This window comes from Palaemon carinicauda, chromosome 38, assembly GCF_036898095.1.
Source record: "Palaemon carinicauda isolate YSFRI2023 chromosome 38, ASM3689809v2, whole genome shotgun sequence".
Lineage (NCBI taxonomy): Eukaryota > Metazoa > Arthropoda > Malacostraca > Decapoda > Palaemonidae > Palaemon > Palaemon carinicauda.
The window spans coordinates 25,415,966-25,438,069 of record NC_090762.1 but is presented as its reverse complement, the minus strand read 5'-3'; the positions used below and the strand labels follow the sequence as shown (position 1 = coordinate 25,438,069).

Here is a 22,104-nt window from a genome sequence, read left to right as displayed (position 1 = left end):
GTACCATGATCTTCCACTGTCTTGTGTTAGAATTCTCTTACTTGAGGGTACTCTCGGACACACTATTCTATCTAATTTATCTTCCTATTGTTTTGTTAAAGTTTTTGTAGTTTATATAGGAAATATTTATTTTAATGTTGTTGCTATTCTTGAAACATTTTATGTTTCCTTGTTTCCTTTCATCACGGGACTATTTTCCCTGTTGGGGCCCCTGGGCTTATAGCATTCTGCTTCCCCAAGAAGGGTTGTAGCTTAGCAAGTATTAATAATTGTAATGATACCTCAATGGACTCGCCATTATTAACATATTCCTGCTCCTGTGTCTCGTCGCTTGAGATTTGTATTGAGGACCGCGCTCTAGTGACTTCTCTAATCCGTACAATAACAAACTGTCAAACGGCGCGGTAGCAATTAATTCTGTCAAACCATTGACGAAGATGTTTTGTCTTTAACATGTTAAGAGATTTATCATAGTAATCTTAAAGTCAATTATCAATAACAGGTCAGTGAGAAATAGTACAATATGGCCCACCAGGAAAAATTTGATGCATTGACCAAAGAGCTTATCACTCACGTTTTAGGATTTAAGGTAAGTCTTGTGTAAAAGCCACAGTATCGGTAAAATTATGGAATTGCAATAATCGTTTTGTGGAAAAAAAGACTTTATTTTAACGTATATAATTGTGTTATGAACGTTTATGATAAATATTTCTGGCGGAAATCTATAATGTTATGGTGGGTCGACAACAATAACTGAAAAGCTATTCCATTGCGCTAGGTATTGTCTTCAATTATGTTTGAAGCACCTTAAAATATACGGTATATCAGTCTAATTGTATAATATATGAAATAAAATTTTTGAACTTGTTTCCGCCAGTCATAATCATAAAAAAAACAGTCGTCGTATTACTGTACATCTGGCTAGCACAGTGGTAACATGTTCACCAAGCATTTGCATGGCAGCAGATTTGTCCCAGTCTGGGACCATGAGTTTAACTTGTTTACTGGTGAAGCCACTGCTGTAGTTGGGCACCACTGTGGGGTGTTGGGCTTGCCCGGCTGATGTTCTGGCGAGCATCTATTCTGATGAAACAGAAACTGAAACCAGACACCTTTACCTTTACAAAAAATGGAGTGTTTGTTTGTCAGCTGCCAGTTCCTCCCTTGTGGATTAAAAATGAACATCAACTAACCTTAACTTTCCCCCCCTAACCTAACCTTCAAGCCGTGTCCTTACCTACTTACCTAACGGCGGGGTGCTAACGCTCCCTGCAACCCCCCTTACACTGCTGTATTTCAAGCTGTAATCATACATGCAGGTGGCCGCTATCATACATACACTCCCCAAAAGTTACTGGAATCCAAACCAAGGAATAGTAATGAAACGGTCAAAACTCTAGAGCTTTGTTTGCCAGGACTTCCAGGGACATAGAAAATAAAATTTTCCCTCTCATTTTCTCTGGAGTCATTCATAGCAGTGTTCATCGTACCACAAATATTTTTTTACATAATTAAGCTAATGATTTATTGGCTTTTGTGCTGCCGTAGCTTGCTTCGCTTATGATCAAATATTATCTCATTGCTCCTATGTTTTGGCAAGCGGAATATGTTTCGCTGTGCACGTTAGGCCTTAGGTCAAGGATTTCAGCGTTAATTATCAATTTTACATAATTAAATGGGGGGGGGGGGGTGAATTGTAACTTCGTGCTCCAGCCTCTGTTTGAACCTGGACTTTGCTTCCATTTCCTATTATCAGACAATATATCAAACACACGTTTCTACGCTAACCTTTCATTATTAACATGATAAATAAAATAAGTTATTATATTGTATTTTCCAGTACAGTATTGAAAATAAATAACAAAGAGCCTTAGAATATGAAAGATTGGGCCCTCTATTCTGTTCGTACAAGTAACTTATGACAGAAGCACCATCTGCATGTGTTTGCAGAACTACCAGGAGGAAGAAGGCTCCTGTGGTATGTGCTAATATGACAAACAGAGTAAAACAGAATTTATTTTAATAAAATCTGTAACTTTTTTAACAGACGTTACCACCAGTAGTATATGGGATTCAAAATAGTGTATTTGCAAAGATCTAATCATTTATGCAAGTTCTACTGACCTAATGATGTACTGTTCTATAATGAAAGCTCTTAATCTAGTTAGACAGAAGCTTAGGCTTGTACCCTATGTTAATTAGTATACCATGTAGGCCTATGTAAGTTACGCTAGCCAAACATTTTAGCCCTGGGATTGTTTTGATGTTTAATTAGGTTATTTATGGAAGTTGACAGCTTATCTTTGTGCCTAGTCTAGCATTCACGGGTTTTAGCCATAGGGTAACGTTTGAGGTTTCTATACATTGGCTGGTAAATAGGTAAATATTTACAATTTCACTTCAAATTAATATGAATTTCAAGTATTTTTTATTTATGCAATTTTACTCTTTCAAATATGACTTTCTTGCATGCAAACTTTCCCAGAAATGTCTCCTTGTTGCATAAAAAGGAATCATTTACTTGATATTCTTTCACTAATAGAATGCAACATCAGTAGTCTCATTTTCTATGCAGACATGTCAATGAATATAGTTGTAGTGAAATTAAAGCATTATGTACTAACCTTAAGTACCCACACTTAACCCAACCTACATCTCCATGTCCTTATTTACCCTGTGGGTGCTTTGCTTCATTTGTAACCCTCTGTGACCCCCTAACTCTTGCTGACTTCTGTTGAGTTCCCTTATTTAAGTAAATGATTTTTTACATGACAATGAAGAGTTTCTGGGAAAAGTTCCATGGAAGAGTCAAATTGAAAGAACATTTTGTGTCAAAAGAATATGTAAAGTCGTTAACGTAAGGAGAAATTGTGAATACTGTACAGTATGTTCTAATTTAAAAATGTGCTTGATGGAGATGGTTTGGGCATGCTCTTCACATTTCTCAAGAGAGATTAGTTCACCAAACCTTCATCTGGGCTCTCCAAGGGACTAGAAGAGTTGGAAGACTCAGGCCTACATGGCTGAGGACTACAAAGCACGAATTAGGAGATGATAAATGGAGAAGTATTGAATTAAAAGCTCAAGATAGAGACGACTGGTGAAATCTGACCGAGGCCCTTTGCGTCAGTAGGTGTAGGAGGAGATGATGATGATTACTACCCAATGGTAATGATCAAAATCTAATTTTCACTCCCTACCTACCTAACCTGACATGCAGTTTTCGTACTCTTATATGCATGAAGCAACCCCCACTTATTTACGACTAGTTAAAATGTCTTTTTCGTATCCATTGAACATATTGATATCTGAACAGTGCATGAGTATGGTTACACTCACTAGGTCAGGTCAGCTTTGTTAGGCTATTAGTCATAACACTACTTTCAACTTGAGCTAATGTAAGCAAATGTTATTCATCCTTGTTGGTAATTTATAAGTGGTAATTTTACTGTAGACCAGGGTTAGATTCATGACATTAGAATATAGTTTATCTATATAATGTATGTTTCCAACGAATGTGAATTTGATTTCTACTGTATTGAATATGAATAGTTTGAGAGATACAGGATCTCCTGGGAGAACATGGCTGGGGATTCATACCAGGATCATGGGATTTTTGGGTTGGAGAAAACACACAATGAGCAATGTACAGGAATGTAACCTAACCTAACCTACACTGTGGGTTCCTCCCTACTTATTGGCTCCTCCTTACTTATTGGCTCATCCTTTTTTATCTGCTTATCTTTACTTAGCAACTCCTTACATGCCATCTCTTCCTTACTTGCTTACCAACTCCTTACTTAATGGCTCCCTCCCATTTCCCCAATATGTTCACGATGCATTAATTCTAAAATTTTCATGTACCTAGTCTAGGTTTATCACCCTTACATTTTTCACAACATTCACAATAAAATTCCAGTGGGTCACATACCAGAATGTCTCCTGTACCTGTATGCTTGCCCAGGCTTTCCTCAGGCCTGATTATGTACTTAGGTACTTGGTTCCATCCTGGTTGTACACAAGGGGGATGGGGGTTAGCCTCTCCCGAGCATGTTGCCTAACCCTAGCTTGTGGCAGAGGATGAGGGTGCTCAGGAACAGGGTATTTCAGGGACTCTGGACTATGAGAAGAGCAGCTCGAAGTTCCAACATGTTGATATGACTTAGATGCTCCTGGTTGGGCCAGTGTCTGGGTGCTAGGAGGTGAGCTCCCAATCTTTCCTGAGACTTGTCCATGAACAGATAAAGATTTTGGGGAAGTGATAACAGGGGCAAGCTCTTTAAAAGGTTTTGTCGTGTCCAGCCACCATTACAGATCAAGTCTGGAAACCTCCCCCTATTGGAGCTAACAATAGAGTAGTGCTGTTGCCTTGTGACCAGACCAGTGTTTCTTCACTTCCCATTGAAGGGTCCTCTGGTGGAGACAACAGTTTGGAAGATGTTCTAGGGAGGCTAGGCATCCCAATAACTTCTGGCAAAGCTGTGCTGGCAGATGGTGCTGTTGAAAGAAAGGGAGAACCACCACTTGAAAGTATACCTGTCTATCCAAAGATGGAAATATTTTTAAATATTTAACTTAGCTGGTGAATATATAATAGCTGCAACTCTGCGGCTCGACAGACACATACATAAAAAACTCGCGAGCGATCGCTATGCAGGTTGCGGGTGTGCCCACCAGCGCCAACTGTCGGCCAGATACCACTCTCGGATGTAAACAAAACCTTCAATTTCTTCTCTGTCGACGTTGACGACAAGACGTACTTTTACTCGCTGTAGAACCTGGAGTTTTTCCCATCATATTTGGTGAAGTACTTTAATTTGGTTTGAGCTTTCGCAGTACTGTACAGGTGTTTTTCTTCAAATTAAACCCTTGAACTCTTTTTTGATTCGGATTATTTGTTGATGACTTAGATCGTTTTTTGGAATTTTCCCTTGACTAATTCAAAATGGCTGACCCTTCTCAAGTTCCCAAGTTTCGAAAGTGTAATGCTAGGGACTGTAATAGGCGTCTTCCAAAGGCTTCTCTCGACCCTCACACTGTTTGTTCCAATTGTCGGGGTAAAACCTGTCAATTGGGAGATCGGTGTGAGGAATGCGTGGGCCTTTCGGAATTCGATTTTATCGAATTTGATAAATATACACGCAGACTAGAGAGAGATAGGGTAAGGAGAAGTTCTTCTAGGTCCGTAGATTTTTCCTCTCCACATGCCCCTGAACCTAATCCTTCCCCTGTAGTGGTTGTTCCTAACCCCCCTCCTAGCACTCAGGAACCGTCTATGCAAGACATGATGCGTGCTATTCATGCCTTGGGGGAGAGAGTTGAGGCTTTAGCAAGTGACCGGAATCAACTCATGGCGGACGTGAAGGAACTCAAGTGCCAAAGTGCCACGGCGGAAAGTGGGAAAGTGCCAAATGTTACGCAAAGTGTTGTGAACAGTGTTGCGACCGAGGGTTCGTCTGTTCGTGCCTGTCGTCCACCTAGTCCGGGACCTCTTGCAAGCTCCCAAGCCCAGGGGAGAAGCAATGTCGTACGACTTATGGGTTCGAGAGGCCTTGATCAGCGAACAGACGTTCCCTCTTTGGTATCAGGCGTATCTCGTCAAGATCGCCCCTACCATAAGACGAGAGAGCCCATTTTTACCTCGTCGTCCGAAGGTGTTTCACGTAAGAAACCTTGGACCAAGGTCTCTAGACCGTTAAAACGCAAGTCGGTCCCTTCAGGACAAGTCCAACGTCCCGGATGTAGCCGCTGGGACAGTTCGGACCCGTTGCCGTCATCTGATGACTGCTCGCCGCCTAAGAGAGGCAAAGTTGTGCCGTCTCAGTCGCTAACCCCGTCTGTTACCGCACCTGCTTCCGTAGACCCTAAATGGATGTTACTGCAAGACATGCAGTCTAAGCTTGCGTCCTTGATGGAGGACTACAACGCTGAGAAGGTTTCCGTTGAACCTACTGGCCATCAGCCATCCAAGCGTTCTGTTGTGCGTCCTGTTGACGTTGATGTAGCTCTCTCGCGTCAACCAGTTGGGGTTGTTCCTCCCCCAATGCGATCCAGTGTGGATTTCCAGCCGCACGTTGACGTTAGGCAACGCACTGATGCGATTGGTGACGTTCAGGACGTTCACCAACCATCAGAGTTGACTTGTTTTGACGTGGTGCGTCAACCTCCGCAACCCGGTATGGTATAGTGTTGACTGCACAACCCAGACGGTCTAAACAGTCTCGGGTGGACGCTGTGCGTCCTCGCGCACCTGTTGTTGTTGACAGTTCCCAGACTGTTCAGCAGTTTCAGGACGCTGCGTCCTGCTCCGTCACGTATGCACCAGTGCGACCGGACTCTGCGAGTCAAACGTTGCCTACACCTTTGCCGTTTTCTCATCAGTTTTCAGATGAGGAACTGTCAGATGAGGACGTTGCTGAACCACAGCCTGAGGATCAGCCTTCAGAATTAGATGAGCCTAAAGCAGTTCCACCATCTTTGGACTTTAGAAAAGTCATGGTTGTTTTTAAAGAGTTGTTCCCTGATCACTTTATTTCTGTGGCTCCTCGTTCGCCGCCGTCCGAGTTTGTTTTAGGCGTTCCTGCTACCATGCCAGCCTTTACGAAACTCGTTCTCTCTTGCTCATCCAAGAGAGCTTTACGGCTGTTAGGCGATTGGTTAGAGACCAAGAGGAGTTTAGGGAAGACGGCATTTGCCTTCCCCCCATCTAAACTCTCGTCTAGATCGAGCGTCTGGTATGCCACGGGAGAAGTTCTCGGCTTGGGAGTTCCTGCCTCTGCCCAGGGCGACTTCTCAAGTCTTGTAGACTCTCCCGTCGCCTTGCCATGAGACGCTCGAAGATTAGTTGGTCACCTTCGGACCTGGACCATCTTCTTAAAGGCATATTTAGGGCGTTTGAAGTCTTTAACTTCCTGGACTGGTGTTTGGGAGCCCTGAGTAGGAAAATCTCATCTGCTGATAGGGATGTTTCCTTACTCATTATGTCCTGCATGGACAAGGCCGTCCGCGATGGGTCCAACGAGCTTGCCGCTTCATTCACGTCCGGAGTCCTTAAGAAACGAGAGTCTCTGTGCTCTTTTCTGTCAGCAGGAGTGACGCCATGCCAAAGATCTGAGCTACTCTTTGCGCCCTTGTCTAAGTGCTTGTTTCCTGAAGTCTTATTTAAGGAAATTGCCTTGTCTTTAGTGCAGAAGGACACCCACGATTTAGTTGCGTCCTCGGCTCGCAAAGCTCCCCCTTTGCCTGCCTTGTCTGCTAGACCTAGGATAGACACTCCAGCGTCCAAGTTTATCCCGCCCTTTCGTGGCAGAGCCTCCAGCAGGGGAGGTGCTCGTGCCGAAGGGAAGAGAGGAAAGAGGAAAGGATCCAAGTCCTCTCGGGGCAGAGTCTGACTGCCCGCAACTTCAGACAGCAGTAGGTGCCAGACTCAAGAACTTCTGGAAAGCCTGGGAGAAGAGAGGCGCAGATCAACAATCTGTGAGGTTGCTCAGAGAGGGGTACAAAATCCCTTTTGTACGCAGACCTCCTCTAGCGACGTCCCCCATCGATCTCTCTCCCAGGTACCGAGAGGAAGCAAAGAGACAAGCCCTGAAACTGGAAGTGTCTCTTTTACTAGAGAAGGGAGCGGTGGTCAAAGTCTCGGACCTTCAATCACCGGGGTTTTACAACCGTCTCTTCCTAGTATCAAAGAAGACAGGAGGTTGGAGACCGGTGCTAGACGTCAGTGCTCTGAATGTCTTTGTCACAAAGACGAAGTTTACCATGGAGACCACAAAGTCAGTCCTAGCAGCGGTCAGAAAGAGAGACTGGATGGTCTCTCTAGACCTAAGGGACGCTTACTTCCACATCCCCATTCACTCAGACTCCCAACCTTTTCTGAGATTCGTCTTCGACGATGTGGTGTACCAGTTTCGGGCCCTGTGCTTTGGCCTAAGCACGGCTCCTCTCGTGTTTACGAGGCTTATGAGGAATGTGGCAAAATTCCTCCATTTATCGGACATCCGAGCCTCCCTTTATTTGGACGACTGGCTTCTCAGAGCCTCTTCCAGTCATTGCTCTCTGAAGGATCTCAAGTGGACTCTAGATCTGACCAAGGAATTGGGACTCCTAGTCAACTTGGAAAAGTCACAGCTGGTCCCATCCCAAACTATTCTGTATTTAGGGATGGAGATTCACAGTCAAGTTTTTCGGGCTTTTCCGTCGGCCCCCAGAATAGATCAAGCCCTGCTCGTCATCCAGAAGATGTTGAAGAAAGAACACTGCTCAGTCAGGCTTTGGATGAGTCTGGTAGGAACGCTGTCATCCCTGGAGCAATTTGTCTCGCTAGGAAGGCTACACCTCCGACCTCTACAATTCCATCTAGCTTTTCACTGGAAAAAGGACAAGACGTTAGAGGCGGTCTCGATCCCGATTTCCGAAAAGATAAAGACTTGTCTGACTTGGTGGAAAGACAATATCAGTCTACGAGAGGGTCTTCCCCTAGCAGTTCAGAAACCCAACCACGTTCTCTTCTCGGACGCATCGGACTTGGGCTTGGGCGCGACGCTGGACGGTCGGGAATGCTCAGGTCTGTGGAACTCGAGTCAGAGGAGCATGCATATCAACAGCAAGGAGCTTTTGGCGGTTCACCTGGCCTTGATAAGCTTCGAGAATCTCCTTCGAGGCAAGGTGGTGGAGGTCAACTCGGACAACACCACGGCCTTGGCGTACATTTCCAAACAGGGAGGTACCCACTCACTGACTCTGTACGAGATCGCAAGGGACCTGCTCATCTGGTCAAAAGATCGAGGCATCTCCCTAGTAACGAGGTTCATCCAGGGCGACTTGAACGTCCTAGCAGATTGTCTCAGTCGGAAAGGTCAAGTAATTCCAACCGAATGGACCCTCCACAAGGATGTGTGCAAGAGACTTTGGGCGACTTGGGGTCAACCCACCATAGATCTCTTTGCAACCTCGCTGACCAAGAGGCTTCCAATCTATTGCTCTCCAGTCCCAGACCCAGCAGCAATACATATAGATGCCTTCCTCCTAGATTGGTCACACCTAGATCTTTACGCATTCCCACCATTCAAGATTGTCAACAAGGTACTGCAGAAATTCGCCTCTCACGAAGGGACAAGGTTGACGTTAGTTGCTCCCCTCTGGCCCGCGAGAGAATGGTTCACCGAGGTACTTCGATGGCTGGTAGACGTTCCTAGAAGTCTTCCTCTAAGAGTAGACCTTTTACGTCAGCCACACGTAAAGAAGGTACACCAAAGCCTCCACGCTCTTCGTCTGACTGCCTTCAGACTATCGAAAGACTCTCGAGAGCTAGAGGCTTTTCGAAGGAGGCAGCCAGTGCGATTGCTAGAGCGAGGAGAGCGTCTACCATTAGAGTTTACCAATCGAAGTGGGAAGTCTTCCGAGACTGGTGCAAGTCAGTTTCCGTATCCTCGTCCAGTACCTCTGTAGCCCAAATAGCTGATTTTCTCTTATACCTGAGAAAAGTTCGCTCCCTTTCAGCTCCTACGATCAAGGGCTACAGAAGCATGTTGGCCTCGGTCTTCCGGCATAGAGGCTTAGATCTTTCCAACAATAAAGATCTGCAAGACCTCCTTAAGTCTTTTGAGACCTCTAAGGAACGTCGTTTGGCTACACCTGGGTGGAATTTAGACGTGGTCCTAAGATTCCCCATGTCAGACAGGTTTGAGCCTTTACATTCAGCCTCCCTGAAAGATCTCACTCTTAAGACTCTTTTCCTGGTATGCTTGGCCTCGGCTAAAAGAGTCAGTGAGCTTCATGCCTTCAGCAAGAACATCGGGTTTTCGTCAGAAAAAGCTAATTGTTCTCTGCAGCTTGGTTTCCTAGCCAAGAATGAGCTACCTTCTCGTCCTTGGCCTAAATCTATCGATATTCCTAGCTTATCGGAGATCGTAGGCAATGAACTAGAAAGAGTATTATGCCCTGTTAGAGCTCTTAAGTTCTACTTAACTCGTACTAAACCTTTACGAGGCAAATCTGAAGCGTTATGGTGTTCGGTTAAGAAACCATCCTTGCCTATGTCAAAGAATGCTTTGTCATATTTTATCAGATTGTTAATACGAGAAGCTCATTCACATTTGAGTGAGGAAGACCGATCTTTGCTTAAGGTTAAGACGCACGAGGTTAGAGCTGTAGCAACTTCCGTGGCCTTTAAGCCAAATAGATCTCTGCAAAGTATCATGGACGCAACCTATTGGAGAAGCAAGTCAGAGTTCGCGTTATTTTACTTGAAAGATGTCCAGACTCTTTACGAGAACTGCTACACATTGGGACCATTCGTAGCAGCGAGTGCAGTAGTGGGTGAGGGCTCAACCACTACAATTCCCTAATTCCATATCCTTTTAATCTGTCTCTTGAAATGTTTTTAATGTTGTTTTTATGGGTTGTTCGGAAGGCTAAGAAGCCTATCGCATCCTGGTTGATTTGGCGGGTGGTCAAAGTCATTTCTTGAGAGCGCCCAGATTAGGGGTTTGTTGAGGTCCTGTTGTATGGGTTGCAGCCCTTGATACTTCAGCTCCTGGGAGTCTGTCAGCATCCTAAGAGGATCGCTGGGCTCCGTAAGGAAGACAGACTTACAAGGCAGAGTAATCGTCTAAGTCTACTTCCTTACCAGGTACCTATTTATTTTGGTTTTGTTATATTGATAACTGTCAAAATGAAAAAACTCTTAGCTTATACGTTGTAAATATATTTAACTCTGGTCTCTACCCCCCTCCTTGGGTGTGAATCAGCTATTATATATTCACCGGCTAAGTTAAATATTTAAAAATGATATTTTAATTATAAAATAAATTTTTGAATATACTTACCCGGTGAATATATAAATTAAACGACCCTCCCTTCCTCCCCAATAGAGATGCAGTGGGACGAGAAGAAATTGAAGGTTTTGTTTACATCCGAAAGTGGTATCTGGCCGGCAGTTGGCGCTGGTGGGCACACCCGCAACCTGCATAGCGATCGCTCGCGAGTTTTTTATGTATGTGTCTGTCGAGCCGCAGAGTTGCAGCTATTATATATTCACCGGGTAAGTATATTCAAAAATTTATTTTATAATTAAAATATCATTTTTCCTACAAATGTGTCGATGTCCATACCTAGATAGGTTAATTTGTGTCTGGGCATTGGGATTAACTTCTTCCGATTCATCACGATCCCCAAATTGTTACAGAACGAAAGAATCTTGTCTGGGTGGAGAAGAAGGTCGTCTAACAAGTCTGCTAAAATCAACCAACCATCCATGCAATGTAGAAGACTAATGCTGTTGGACATGTAGAAACCAGAGTTAAAACTTTGGTGAAAACTAACAGAGCTGTTTAGACAAAAAAGTCTTTGAATTGGTATACTGCTTGCTATGAGGAATCAGTGGTACTTCCTTGAGTCGGGATGGATTGGGGTTTTGAAGTATACATCCATTAAGTCTATCATCAGTAAGTCTTATGACCTGATCGCTTGCCTGATTGTGCTTTGAGTCTTCATCTTGAACAAGGTTTGAAGAACTCTTTCATGTCTGAGAAGTTTATGACTGGTCTCCAGATGCTTTCTCTACAAGAAAGTCGACTGAAGAATCCTGAGGAGCCATTGTTTACCCCTTGGAGAGGGCCCTTCTCCAGCACGGCTTGGACATCTAACTGAAGGGCTAAATCCATTGCCGATCCCTGGCAGTATGACGATGACATTCCTGGTGGTCAAATTGGGAGGGGTAGAGATGTTGAATGGGATACGTATGCTGACAAAAAACTTCCATGGTTAACTGTTCCGCCCTATGATACCACTATTTCATTCTTTGCTTTTGCAGGCATCTTCCTACAGGTGACCTCCCCTAGCAGAATTGCTATTTTTTTTTCCTGTGTTAGTTGTGCCCTTTACCCTGTCTGTTCTGAAAGGGCTACTGCTGCTGAATCTTTCACCTCGAGTTGGAAGGGACGAGTATCTTTCTTAGGGGTAGGGTTGTGTTCCTGTCTAACCGGAGACGATGATCTCTAGAGGATGGAAGTGGAGACGGACTGTGGCAGTTGAAAAGATACCGCCTAGTGCAATAGAGTGTCCTGATTGCCTTCCTTAACTTTTTATCTATTATCTCTATCTTCTGTCTCGGAAACAGAGAGGACCTTAGCAGACTAATTGCGGAGAATTAGGATCTCTCTCTGGCCAATCTGCTTATAGAATCTAGAGGTCATGACTCTTCAGGACCCAGTTTGCCTATTGGTTGGCAGACTAATTAGTCAAAAACTCGACCCCTTTGGCCTTAGTCAAGACAACGTTCTTCAAGGCCCTTTGCTTTTCAGTGTCCATGAAGTACTCGTCAGCCCAAAAGCCCACTGTACCAGACCAGTGGTCGTTCCATGAAGAGGCCGGAAGGAAGCCATTGCCGGGCTCTTCATATTCATCGCTTTTGTCGCTGTAAAGTTGACGTATTGTGCTTGTAGATAGTCTGATGTAGGGCTTGGAGTAAGATCGTAAACTGCTATGTCAAGAGGTAAGGGAGAAGGAGAAGCCTCCTGGGTGAGATAATACTTGCTCTGGAGAGAAAAGTTTGGGGCAATCAACCTGGAGGATATCAGTGCCCTTTGGAGAATGCTCCTTCGCAGAGACATGTGCTTTGACTTTGTCTGGAGCTTGTGAGGCCAGAATTAATTACAGAAATTCTATATGCGGTCTGCTGTCCCTCGGTGCATAGCATAGTCCATTAATGGCCGCTTTCTTTCCCTTGGGAAGAGAGCAAGGTGCCTCTCCGAGACCATTTAGTGAACACATGCAGACTAACACCTGTAAAAAATTTTGGACTCTTGACTCTCCCTCCTCAGTTTCAGGAGCTTTAGGTCAGGCCGGCTGAGGAAGGGCACCGCAGAAGTGTTAGTCAAGGGTAGGGGCAACTTCTTCCCTCTCCGACATCATACCCAGCAAGTGTACGGAGGAGTCGAAATAGAAGTCTCACATTCCTCTCTCCTTGGAGGGGATCAAGAATGAGAGGGACTGATTACATTACCCCTTTCAGGATCAGGTTTGGATCTATAGTCTTGAACTCCCTGGGAAGCTCGAGAATCCTTGTCTGGGACTCGCGAAGTCTTGTTCTTTGCAATGGGCCGAAGATCCTTACTTTTTCTGAGGAATGAATTCTCAGAGAAAGTGAAGAGGGGGTTAAGTGGTAACCTCCTGTCCTTTGAAGCATCTGGAGACTCTGGATTTGAGTGAAATCTGCTCTTTTCTGAAGGAGACTGGAGACTTTCCCTACTGGGAACTTTTTGACTCTGAAGAAGAGAGGAAGCATGAGGTAAAGACTAATTCAATGGCCAATTAACTATGAACATCGATGAAAAGCATAGGGTATTATAGTGGAAAATTGGATTTATTGGATTGTGAAGTATAAGACCATTAGAAAAATGTTAAAATGTTTAAAGCATGCCCAGTGTTATCTCTTAGAAAATTAGTAAGTTTCACATGTTATCCTTTTCTAACAATAGTAGAGCATGTTGGAGAGATAGTAGTACTGTTTGCAATGAACTGCTATTTAGACTTGCTCTTTTTAACATTTGCCTTGCAGTATATCTCTTAAATCAGCAATGAAGTGTTCATATCAAAGTCACGAACTGACTACCTTAGTAAATTAAGCTAATGACAAAAACTTTCCCAAGTTGTTATCACCTTAACATTTTGTAATACAGTACAAGCAATTAAACTTGGCCATGAACCACTAGCTTTCAACTTTTGTAGGCTTAATGTTTAAGACACAATAACTGAAGTTACCGTATATACTGTACAGTGGATTGTAGGGCTCTGGACTTTGTGTTTGTATTGCATAAAGAAATAAAAAGGACTAAAGACTTTTAATTTTAATCTGTCTTAGCATCCCGTGGCATTGCTTATCTTCAGGGTTGTAGTTTGGCTTGTTATGGTGGAGAGGTAAAGTTGACCCTAACTGAGTATAGATACTATGGCATACAGTAGTTTACTTATGTATATGTAAGGTCAAGGCTTTGGCAACCTAGGAGGTGGTAAGGGTTTGTTGGTGAGCTGATACTATCCCAAATATTTTTTACTATACTGTATTTAATGTTCTTCAAAAATAGAATACTAATGATAAAATTTCTTATTTCTATACTCACCTGATGTTTGTATACAGTACTTGCTCATCCTCCTCCCCACTGTCTCATAATATCAAGAAGAAGGATACTGTCTGCTTAGAGAATGAAGGCTATTCTACCTTATGACACAACCTGTGCTCTATTCGTGTGAAAGAAAATGGGAAAATATTTATCGGTAGAATAGATAATGACATTCCTCAGTTTTATGTACTGGATACATAATTACTTTATATTTATGAAAGGAGGACAGTTTAAAATTTTTAATTTTTGTCCCTGCAGCACATTTTAATGCTCTAATACAACACATTTCAGGAAGATGAGGAGAACTTTGTCCGTAGCGAGCAGTATGTGTTGTCAAATTTACTCTACCATCATTGCTTGGCAGTTAACAGTCACGCAGTCCGTCGATCTATTGATGGATTGTGCCTTAAATTCAGTGTACATGGTCAAGCAAGCCGGTCTCAAAAGTTGAAAGAATTGACTTCAAAGTTTTTGCAATCATCCCTCTTCAAGGATCACTATGAGGTAAGAATTTTTTGTATAGTGAACATGTATTTCCTCATTTCAATACAATGTATTTTTTTTAAATTTTGTATAGATGCTTTTTTAAATATTTAACTTAGCCGGTGAATATATAATAGCTGCAACTCTGTTGCTCGACAGACAAAAAACAGTAAAAACTCGCCAGCGATCGCTATACAGGTTGCGGGTGTGCCCACCAGCGCCAACTGTCGGCCAGATACCACTCTCGATGTAAACAAAGACTCAATTTCTTCTCTGTCGACGTGTCGACAAGACGTACTTTACTCGCTGTTGAAACCTGGAGTTTTTCCCATCATATTTGGTGAAGTACTTTAATTTGGTTTGAGCTTTCGCAGTACAGGTGTTTTTCTTCAAATAAATCCTTGAACTCTTTTTTGGATCGGATTAATTGTTGATGACTTAGATCGTTTTTTGGAATTTTTCCTTGACCAATTCAAAATGGCTGACCCTTCACAAGTTCCCAAGTTCAGAAAATGTAATGCTAGGGATTGTCATAGGCGTCTTCCAAAGGCTTCTCTCGACCCTCACACTGTTTGTTCCAATTGTCGGGGTAAAACCTGTCAATTGGAAGATCGGTGTGAGGAATGCGTGGGCCTTTCGGAATTCGATTTTATCGAATTTGAGAAGTATACACGCAGACTAGAGAGAGATAGGGTAAGGAGAAGCTCTTCTAGGTCGGTAGATTTTTCCTCTCCACATGCCCCTGAACCTAATCCTTCCCCTGTAGTGGTTGTTCCTAACCCCCCTCCTAGCACTCAGGAACCATCGATGGCAGACATGATGCGTGCTATCCATGCCTTGGGGGAGAGAGTTGAGGCCCTTGCAAGTGACCGCAATCAACTCATGGCGGACGTAAAGGAACTAAAGTGCCAAAATGCCACGGCGGAAAGTGTTAAAGTGCCTAGTGTTTCTCAAAGTGTTGTGAACAGTGTTGCGCTTGAGGGTTCGTCTGTTCGTGCCTGTCGTCCTCCTAGTCCGGGACCTCTTGCAAGCTCCCAAGCCCAGGGGAGAAGCAATGTCGTACGACTCATGGGTTCGAGAGGCCTTGATCAGCGAACAGACGTTCCCTCTATGGTATCAGGCGTATCTCCCCAAGATCGCCCCTACCAACGTAAGACGAGAGAGCCCATTTTTACCTCGTCGTCCGAAGGTGTTTCTCGTAAGAAACCTTGGACCAAGGTCTCCCGACCTTTGAAGCGTAAGTCGGTCCCTTCAGGACAAGTCCAACGTCCCGGTTGTAGCCACTGGGTCAGTTCGGACTCGTTGCCGTCATCTGATGACTGCTCACCGCCTAAGAGAGGCAAAGCTGTGCCGCCTCAGTCGCTAACCCCGTCTGTTGCCGCACCTGCTGCCGTAGACCCTAAATGGGTGTTGCTGCAGGACATGCAGTCCAAGCTTGCGTCCTTGATGGAGGACTTCAATGCGGAGAAGGTTGCTGCTGAACCTTCTGGCCAACAACCATCCAAGCGGTCTGTTGTGCGTCCTGTTGACGCTGAGGTAGCTTTCTCGCGTCTACCAGTTGGGGTTGTACCTCCACCGATGCGACCCAGTGTGGGTTGCCAGCCGCACGTTGACGTTAGGCGACGCACGGAGGTGGTTGTTGACGTTCAGGACGTTCATCAACCATCAGAGGTGACTTGTTTTGACGCGGTGCGTCAACCTCCGCAACCCGGTATGGTGTTGACTGCACAACCCAGACGGTCTAAACAGTCTCGGGTGGACGCTGTGCGTCCTCGCGCACCCATGGTTGTTGACAGTTCTCAGAGTGTGCAGCAGTTCCATGACGCTGCGTCCGGCTCCGTCACGCATGCACCAGTGCGACCGGACTCGGCGAGTCAAACGTTGCCCACTCCTTTGCCGTTTCCTCATCAGTTATCGGATGAGGAACTATCAGATGATGACGTTGCTGAACCACAAGAGAATCAACCTTCAGAGCTTGATGAGCCTAAGGCAACTCAACCATCCTTGGACTTTAGAAAAGTCATGGCTGTATTTAAGGAGTTGTTCCCTGACCACTTTGTTTCTGGGGCTCCGCGTTCGCCGCCGTCAGAGTTTGTATTAGGCGTGCCTGCTACCGTACCTGCCTTTACTAAACTCGTTCTCTCTCGCTCATCCAAGAGAACTTTGCGGCTGTTGGGAGATTGGTTAGAGACCAAGAAGAGTTTAGGAAAGACAGCATTTGCCTTTCCCCCATCTAAACTCTCGTCTAGATCGAGCGTCTGGTATGCCACGGGAGAAGTTCTCGGCTTGGGAGTTCCTGCCTCTGCCCAGGGCGACTTCTCAAGTCTTGTAGACTCTCCCCGCCGCCTTGCCATGAGACGCTCGAAGATTTGTTGGTCACCATCGGACCTGGACCACCTTCTTAAAGGTATATTTAGGGCTTTCGAAGTCTTTAACTTTCTAGACTGGTATTTAGGAGCCCTGAGCAGGAAAATCTCTTCTGCAGATATGGATGTTTCCTTGCTCATTATGTCCTGCATGGACAAGGCCGTCCGTGATGGGTCCAACGAGCTTGCCGCCTCATTCACGTCCGGAGTCCTGAAGAAGCGAGAGTCTCTATGTTCTTTCTTGTCTGCTGGAGTGACGCCATGCCAAAGATCTGAGCTACTCTTTGCTCCCCTTTCCAAGTGCCTGTTTCCTGAAGTCTTGGTTAAGGAAATTGCCTTGTCTTTAGTTCAGAAGGACACCCACGATCTAGTTGCGTCCTCGGCTCGCAAAGCTCCCTCTTTGCCTACATTCTCTGCTAGACCGAGGATTGACACTCCAGCGTCTCGCTTTATTCCGCCCTTTCGTGGCAGAGCCTCCAGCAGGGGAGGTGCTCGTGCCGAAGGGAAGCGAGGGAAGAGGAAAGGATCCAAGTCCTCTAAGGGCAGAGTCTGACTGCCCGCAACTTCAGACAGCAGTAGGAGCCAGACTCAAGAACTTCTGGCAAGCCTGGGAGAAGAGAGGCGCAGATCAACAATCTGTGAAGTTACTCAGAGAGGGGTACAAAATCCCTTTTGTACGCAAACCCCCTCTAGCGACGTCCCCCATCGATCTCTCTCCCAGGTACAGAGAGGAAGAAAAGAGACAAGCCCTGAAACTAGAAGTGTCTCTTTTGCTAGAGAAGGGAGCGGTGGTCAAAGTCTCGGACCTTCAATCACCGGGGTTTTACAACCGTCTCTTCCTAGTATCAAAGAAGACAGGAGGTTGGAGACCGGTGCTAGACGTCAGTGCTCTGAATGTCTTTGTCACAAAGACGAAGTTTTCCATGGAGACCACAAAGTCAGTCTTAGCAGCGGTCAGAAAGGAAGACTGGATGGTCTCGTTAGACCTAAGGGACGCCTACTTCCACATCCCCATTCACTCAGACTCCCAACCTTTTCTGAGATTCGTCTTCGAAGATGTGGTTTACCAGTTTCGGGCCCTGTGCTTTGGCCTAAGCACAGCTCCTCTCGTGTTTACGAGGCTTATGAGGAATGTGGCAAAATTCCTCCACTTATCGGACATCCGAGCCTCCCTTTATTTGGACGACTGGCTTCTCAGAGCCTCTTCCAGTCGTCGCTGTCTGAAGGATCTCAAGTGGACTCTAGATCTGACCAAGGAATTGGGACTCCTAGTCAATTTGGAAAAGTCGCAGCTGGTCCCATCCCAAACTATTCTGTATTTAGGGATGGAGATTCACAGTCAAGCTTTTCGGGCTTTTCCGTCGGCCCCCAGAATAGATCAAGCCCTGCTCTCCATCCAGAAGATGCTGAAGAAAGAACGCTGCTCAGTCAGGCTGTGGATGAGTCTGGTAGGGACGCTGTCATCCCTGGAGCAATTTGTATCACTAGGAAGACTACACCTCCGTCCTCTTCAATTCCATCTGGCTTTTCACTGGAAAAAGGACAAGACGCTAGAGGCGGTCTCGATCCCGAGTTCCGGAAAGATAAAGCCTTGTCTGACTTGGTGGAAGGACAATATCAACCTAAGAGAGGGTCTTCCCCTGGCTGTTCAGATACCCAACCACGTTCTCTTCTCGGACGCATCGGATTTGGGTTGGGGCGCGACACTAGACGGTCGGGAATGCTCAGGTCTGTTTAACTCGAGTCAGAGGAGCATGCATATCAACTGCAAGGAGCTGTTGGCAGTTCATCTGGCCTTGAAAAGCTTCGAGTATCTCCTTTGAGGCAAAGTGGTGGAAGTAAACTCGGACAACACCACGGCCTTGGCGTACATCTCCAAACAAGGAGGTACCCACTCACTGACGTTGTACGAGATCGCAAGGGACCTGCTCATCTGGTCAAAAGGTCGAGACATCTCCCTAGTAACGAGGTTCATCCAGGGCGATTGTCTCAGTCGGAAAGGGCAAGTAATTCCAACCGAATGGACCCTTCACAAGGATGTGTGCAAGAGACTTTGGGCGACTTGGGGTCAACCCACCATAGATCTCTTTGCAACCTCGCTGACCAAGAGGCTTCCAATCTATTGCTCTCCAGTCCCAGACCCAGCAGCAATACATATAGATGTCTTCCTCCTAGATTGGTCACATCTGGATCTCTACGCATTCCCACCATTCAAGATTGTCAACAAGGTACTGCAGAAGTTCGCCTCTCACGAAGGGACAAGGTTGACGTTAGTTGCTCCCCTCTGGCCCGCGAGAGAATGGTTCACCGAGGTACTTCGATGGTTAGTAGACGTTCCCAGAAGTCTTCCTCTAAGAGTAGACCTTCTACGTCAGCCACACGTAAAGAAGGTACACCAAAGCCTCCACGCTCTTCGTCTGACTGCCTTCAGACTATCGAAAGACTCTCGAGAGCTAGAGGCTTTTCGAAGGAGGCAGCCAGTGCAATTGCTAGAGCAAGGAGAGCGTGTACCATTAGAGTCTACCAATCGAAGTGGGAAGTCTTCCGAGACTGGTGCAAGTCAGTTTCTGTATCCTCGACCAGTACCTCTGTAGCCCAAATAGCTGATTTTCTCTTATACCTGAGAAAAGGACGATCCCTTTCAGCTCCCACTATCAAGGGCTACAGAAGCATGTTGGCATCGGTCTTCCGGCATAGAGGCTTAGATCTTTCCAACAATAAAGATCTGCAAGACCTCCTTAAGTCTTTTGAGACCACTAAGGAGCGTCGTTTGGCTACTCCTGGGTGGAATTTAGACGTGTTACTAAGATTCCTCATGTCAGACAGGTTTGAGCCTTTACAGTCAGCCTCCCTGAAAGATCTCACTCTTAAGACTCTTTTCCTGGTATGCTTAGCCTCGGCTAAAAGAGTCAGTGAGATTCATGCCTTCAGCAAGAACATCGGATTTTCGTTGGAAAAAGCTACTTGTTCGTTGCAACTTGGTTTTCTAGCCAAAAAGGAGCTACCTTCTCGGCCTTGGCCTAAATCTTTCGATATTCCTAGCTTATCGGAGATCGTAGGCAATGAACTAGAAAGAGTCTTATGCCCTGTTAGAGCTCTTAAGTTCTATTTAGATCGTACTAAACCTTTACGAGGCCAATCTGAAGCTTTATGGTGTTCAGTTAAGAAACCATCCTTGCCTATGTCAAAGAATGCTTTGTCATACTTTATCAGATTGTTAATACGAGAAGCTCATTCACATCTGAGTGAGGAAGACCGATCTTTGCTTAAGGTTAAGACGCACGAAGTTAGAGCTGTAGCAACTTCCGTGGCCTTTAAGCAAAATAGATCTCTGCAAAGTATAATGGACGCAACCTATTGGAGAAGCAAGTCAGTGTTCGCGTCATTTTACTTGAAAGATGTCCAGTCTCTTTACGAGAACTGCTACACACTGGGACCATTCGTAGCAGCGAGTGCAGTAGTGGGTGAGGGCTCAACCACTACAATTCCCTAATTCCATATCCTTTTAATCTGTCTCTTGAAATGTTTTTAATGTTGTTTTTATGGGTTGTCCGGAAGGCTAAGAAGCCTTTCGCATCCTGGTTGATTTGGCGGGTGGTCAAAGTCATTTCTTGAGAGCGCCCAGATTAGGGGTTTGATGAGGTCCTGTTGTATGGGTTGCAGCCCTTGATACTTCAGCTCCTAGGGGTCTGTCAGCATCCTAAGAGGATCGCGAGGCTCCGTAAGGAAGACGTACTTACAAGGCAGAGTAATCGTCTAAGTCGACTTCCTTACCAGGTACCTATTTATTTTGTTTTTGTTATACTGATAACTTCCAAAATGAAATAAAAACTCTTAGCTTGTACGATGTAAACATATTTAACTGGTCTCTACCCACCTCCTTGAGTGTGAATCAGCTATTATATATTCACCGGCTAAGTTAAATATTTAAAAATGATATTTTAATTATAAAATAAATTTTTGAATATACTTACCCGGTGAATATATAAATTAAACGACCCTCCCTTCCTCCCCAATAGAGACGCAGTGGGATGAGAAGAAATTGAGTCTTTGTTTACATCGAGAGTGGTATCTGGCCGACAGTTGGCGCTGGTGGGCACACCCGCAACCTGTATAGCGATCGCTGGCGAGTTTTTACTGTTTTTTGTCTGTCGAGCAACAGAGTTGCAGCTATTATATATTCACCGGGTAAGTATATTCAAAAATTTATTTTATAATTAAAATATCATTTTTAGTGTGTTTATTTCTCCTCAAAGATGTTAGTAAGTCGTAAAGTTTTTCTGCATATGGTTCTATATATATGTTATATGATAGTTAAAGAATTTTTTTTGATATGCATAACTTCATTTCAATAGTTTGTCAATATTTTCTCTGAATTACAGTTTATAAAAATTAAATAGTGATGATCTTGATTATTGTATGAGAGATGTCTTTGTGTCTCAAGAGATGGAGAACTATACATTAGAGTGTGGGTTCTTAGCTCTCCTTGTAAAGGGATTGCCTATCCAGATGATTGAGTAATCTGTTTGATATTATTAGAAATGGAACCAAATCAAAGTCAGACCAAGATTCTACCAATGAAGTCTGATTATTAGACCAAGACTAAGTACAGTACAAGAAATTAGGCATATTTAAGAAACTGAATAAAGATAAAAAATTGAAGGACAGATGCATTGCATCTTGGGATTCAGCTGGCGCTTCAAATAGCCAGCATTATTATGGCCATACAGAGCATACAATAAGCAGTAATCTTCATACAGTCAGCCCCCACTCTTTGCGAGGGTTAGGTATCAGAGACAGGTGCAAATTTGCGTATCTTTGGTGCCTTAGGTTGGGATAACTTCTAACCTAACAACTCACTGCCCATTGCCAATGCTTGGATAATTAATACACTATATACTGCCTAATATTGTGTTGTTCCATCACTAAATACTAACCTTTTTGTTCTTTATTAGGGATAATACGTTCTGCAAAGCTGAAGCTAGCCATAATACTTTTAGCGAGTTGTAACTACCCCACTGCTAGGTAGCGGAGGTAGTTGGGCTAGCCGGCTACCCTGCTCACACACACATGCATACACACCTGTGTTCTATTGTCACCTTTTTACTTTTGGCTCGATGAGCATAGATGTT

General features: G+C 44.6%; 1 protein-coding gene across 1 annotated transcript in view; it reads left to right on the top strand.

The window, feature by feature from the left end:
• Nucleotides 1–373: 373 nt before the first annotated feature.
• Nucleotides 374–22,104, top strand: part of LOC137630483 (gamma-tubulin complex component 5-like) — a 181,071-nt gene continuing 159,340 nt past the window's right edge. The window contains exons 1-2 of the mRNA XM_068361981.1: nt 374–589; nt 14,415–14,627. Of these exons, the coding sequence (XP_068218082.1) occupies nt 524–589; nt 14,415–14,627 (279 nt within the window). The 5' untranslated portion in view covers nt 374–523. The remainder of the gene's footprint in view (nt 590–14,414; nt 14,628–22,104) is intronic.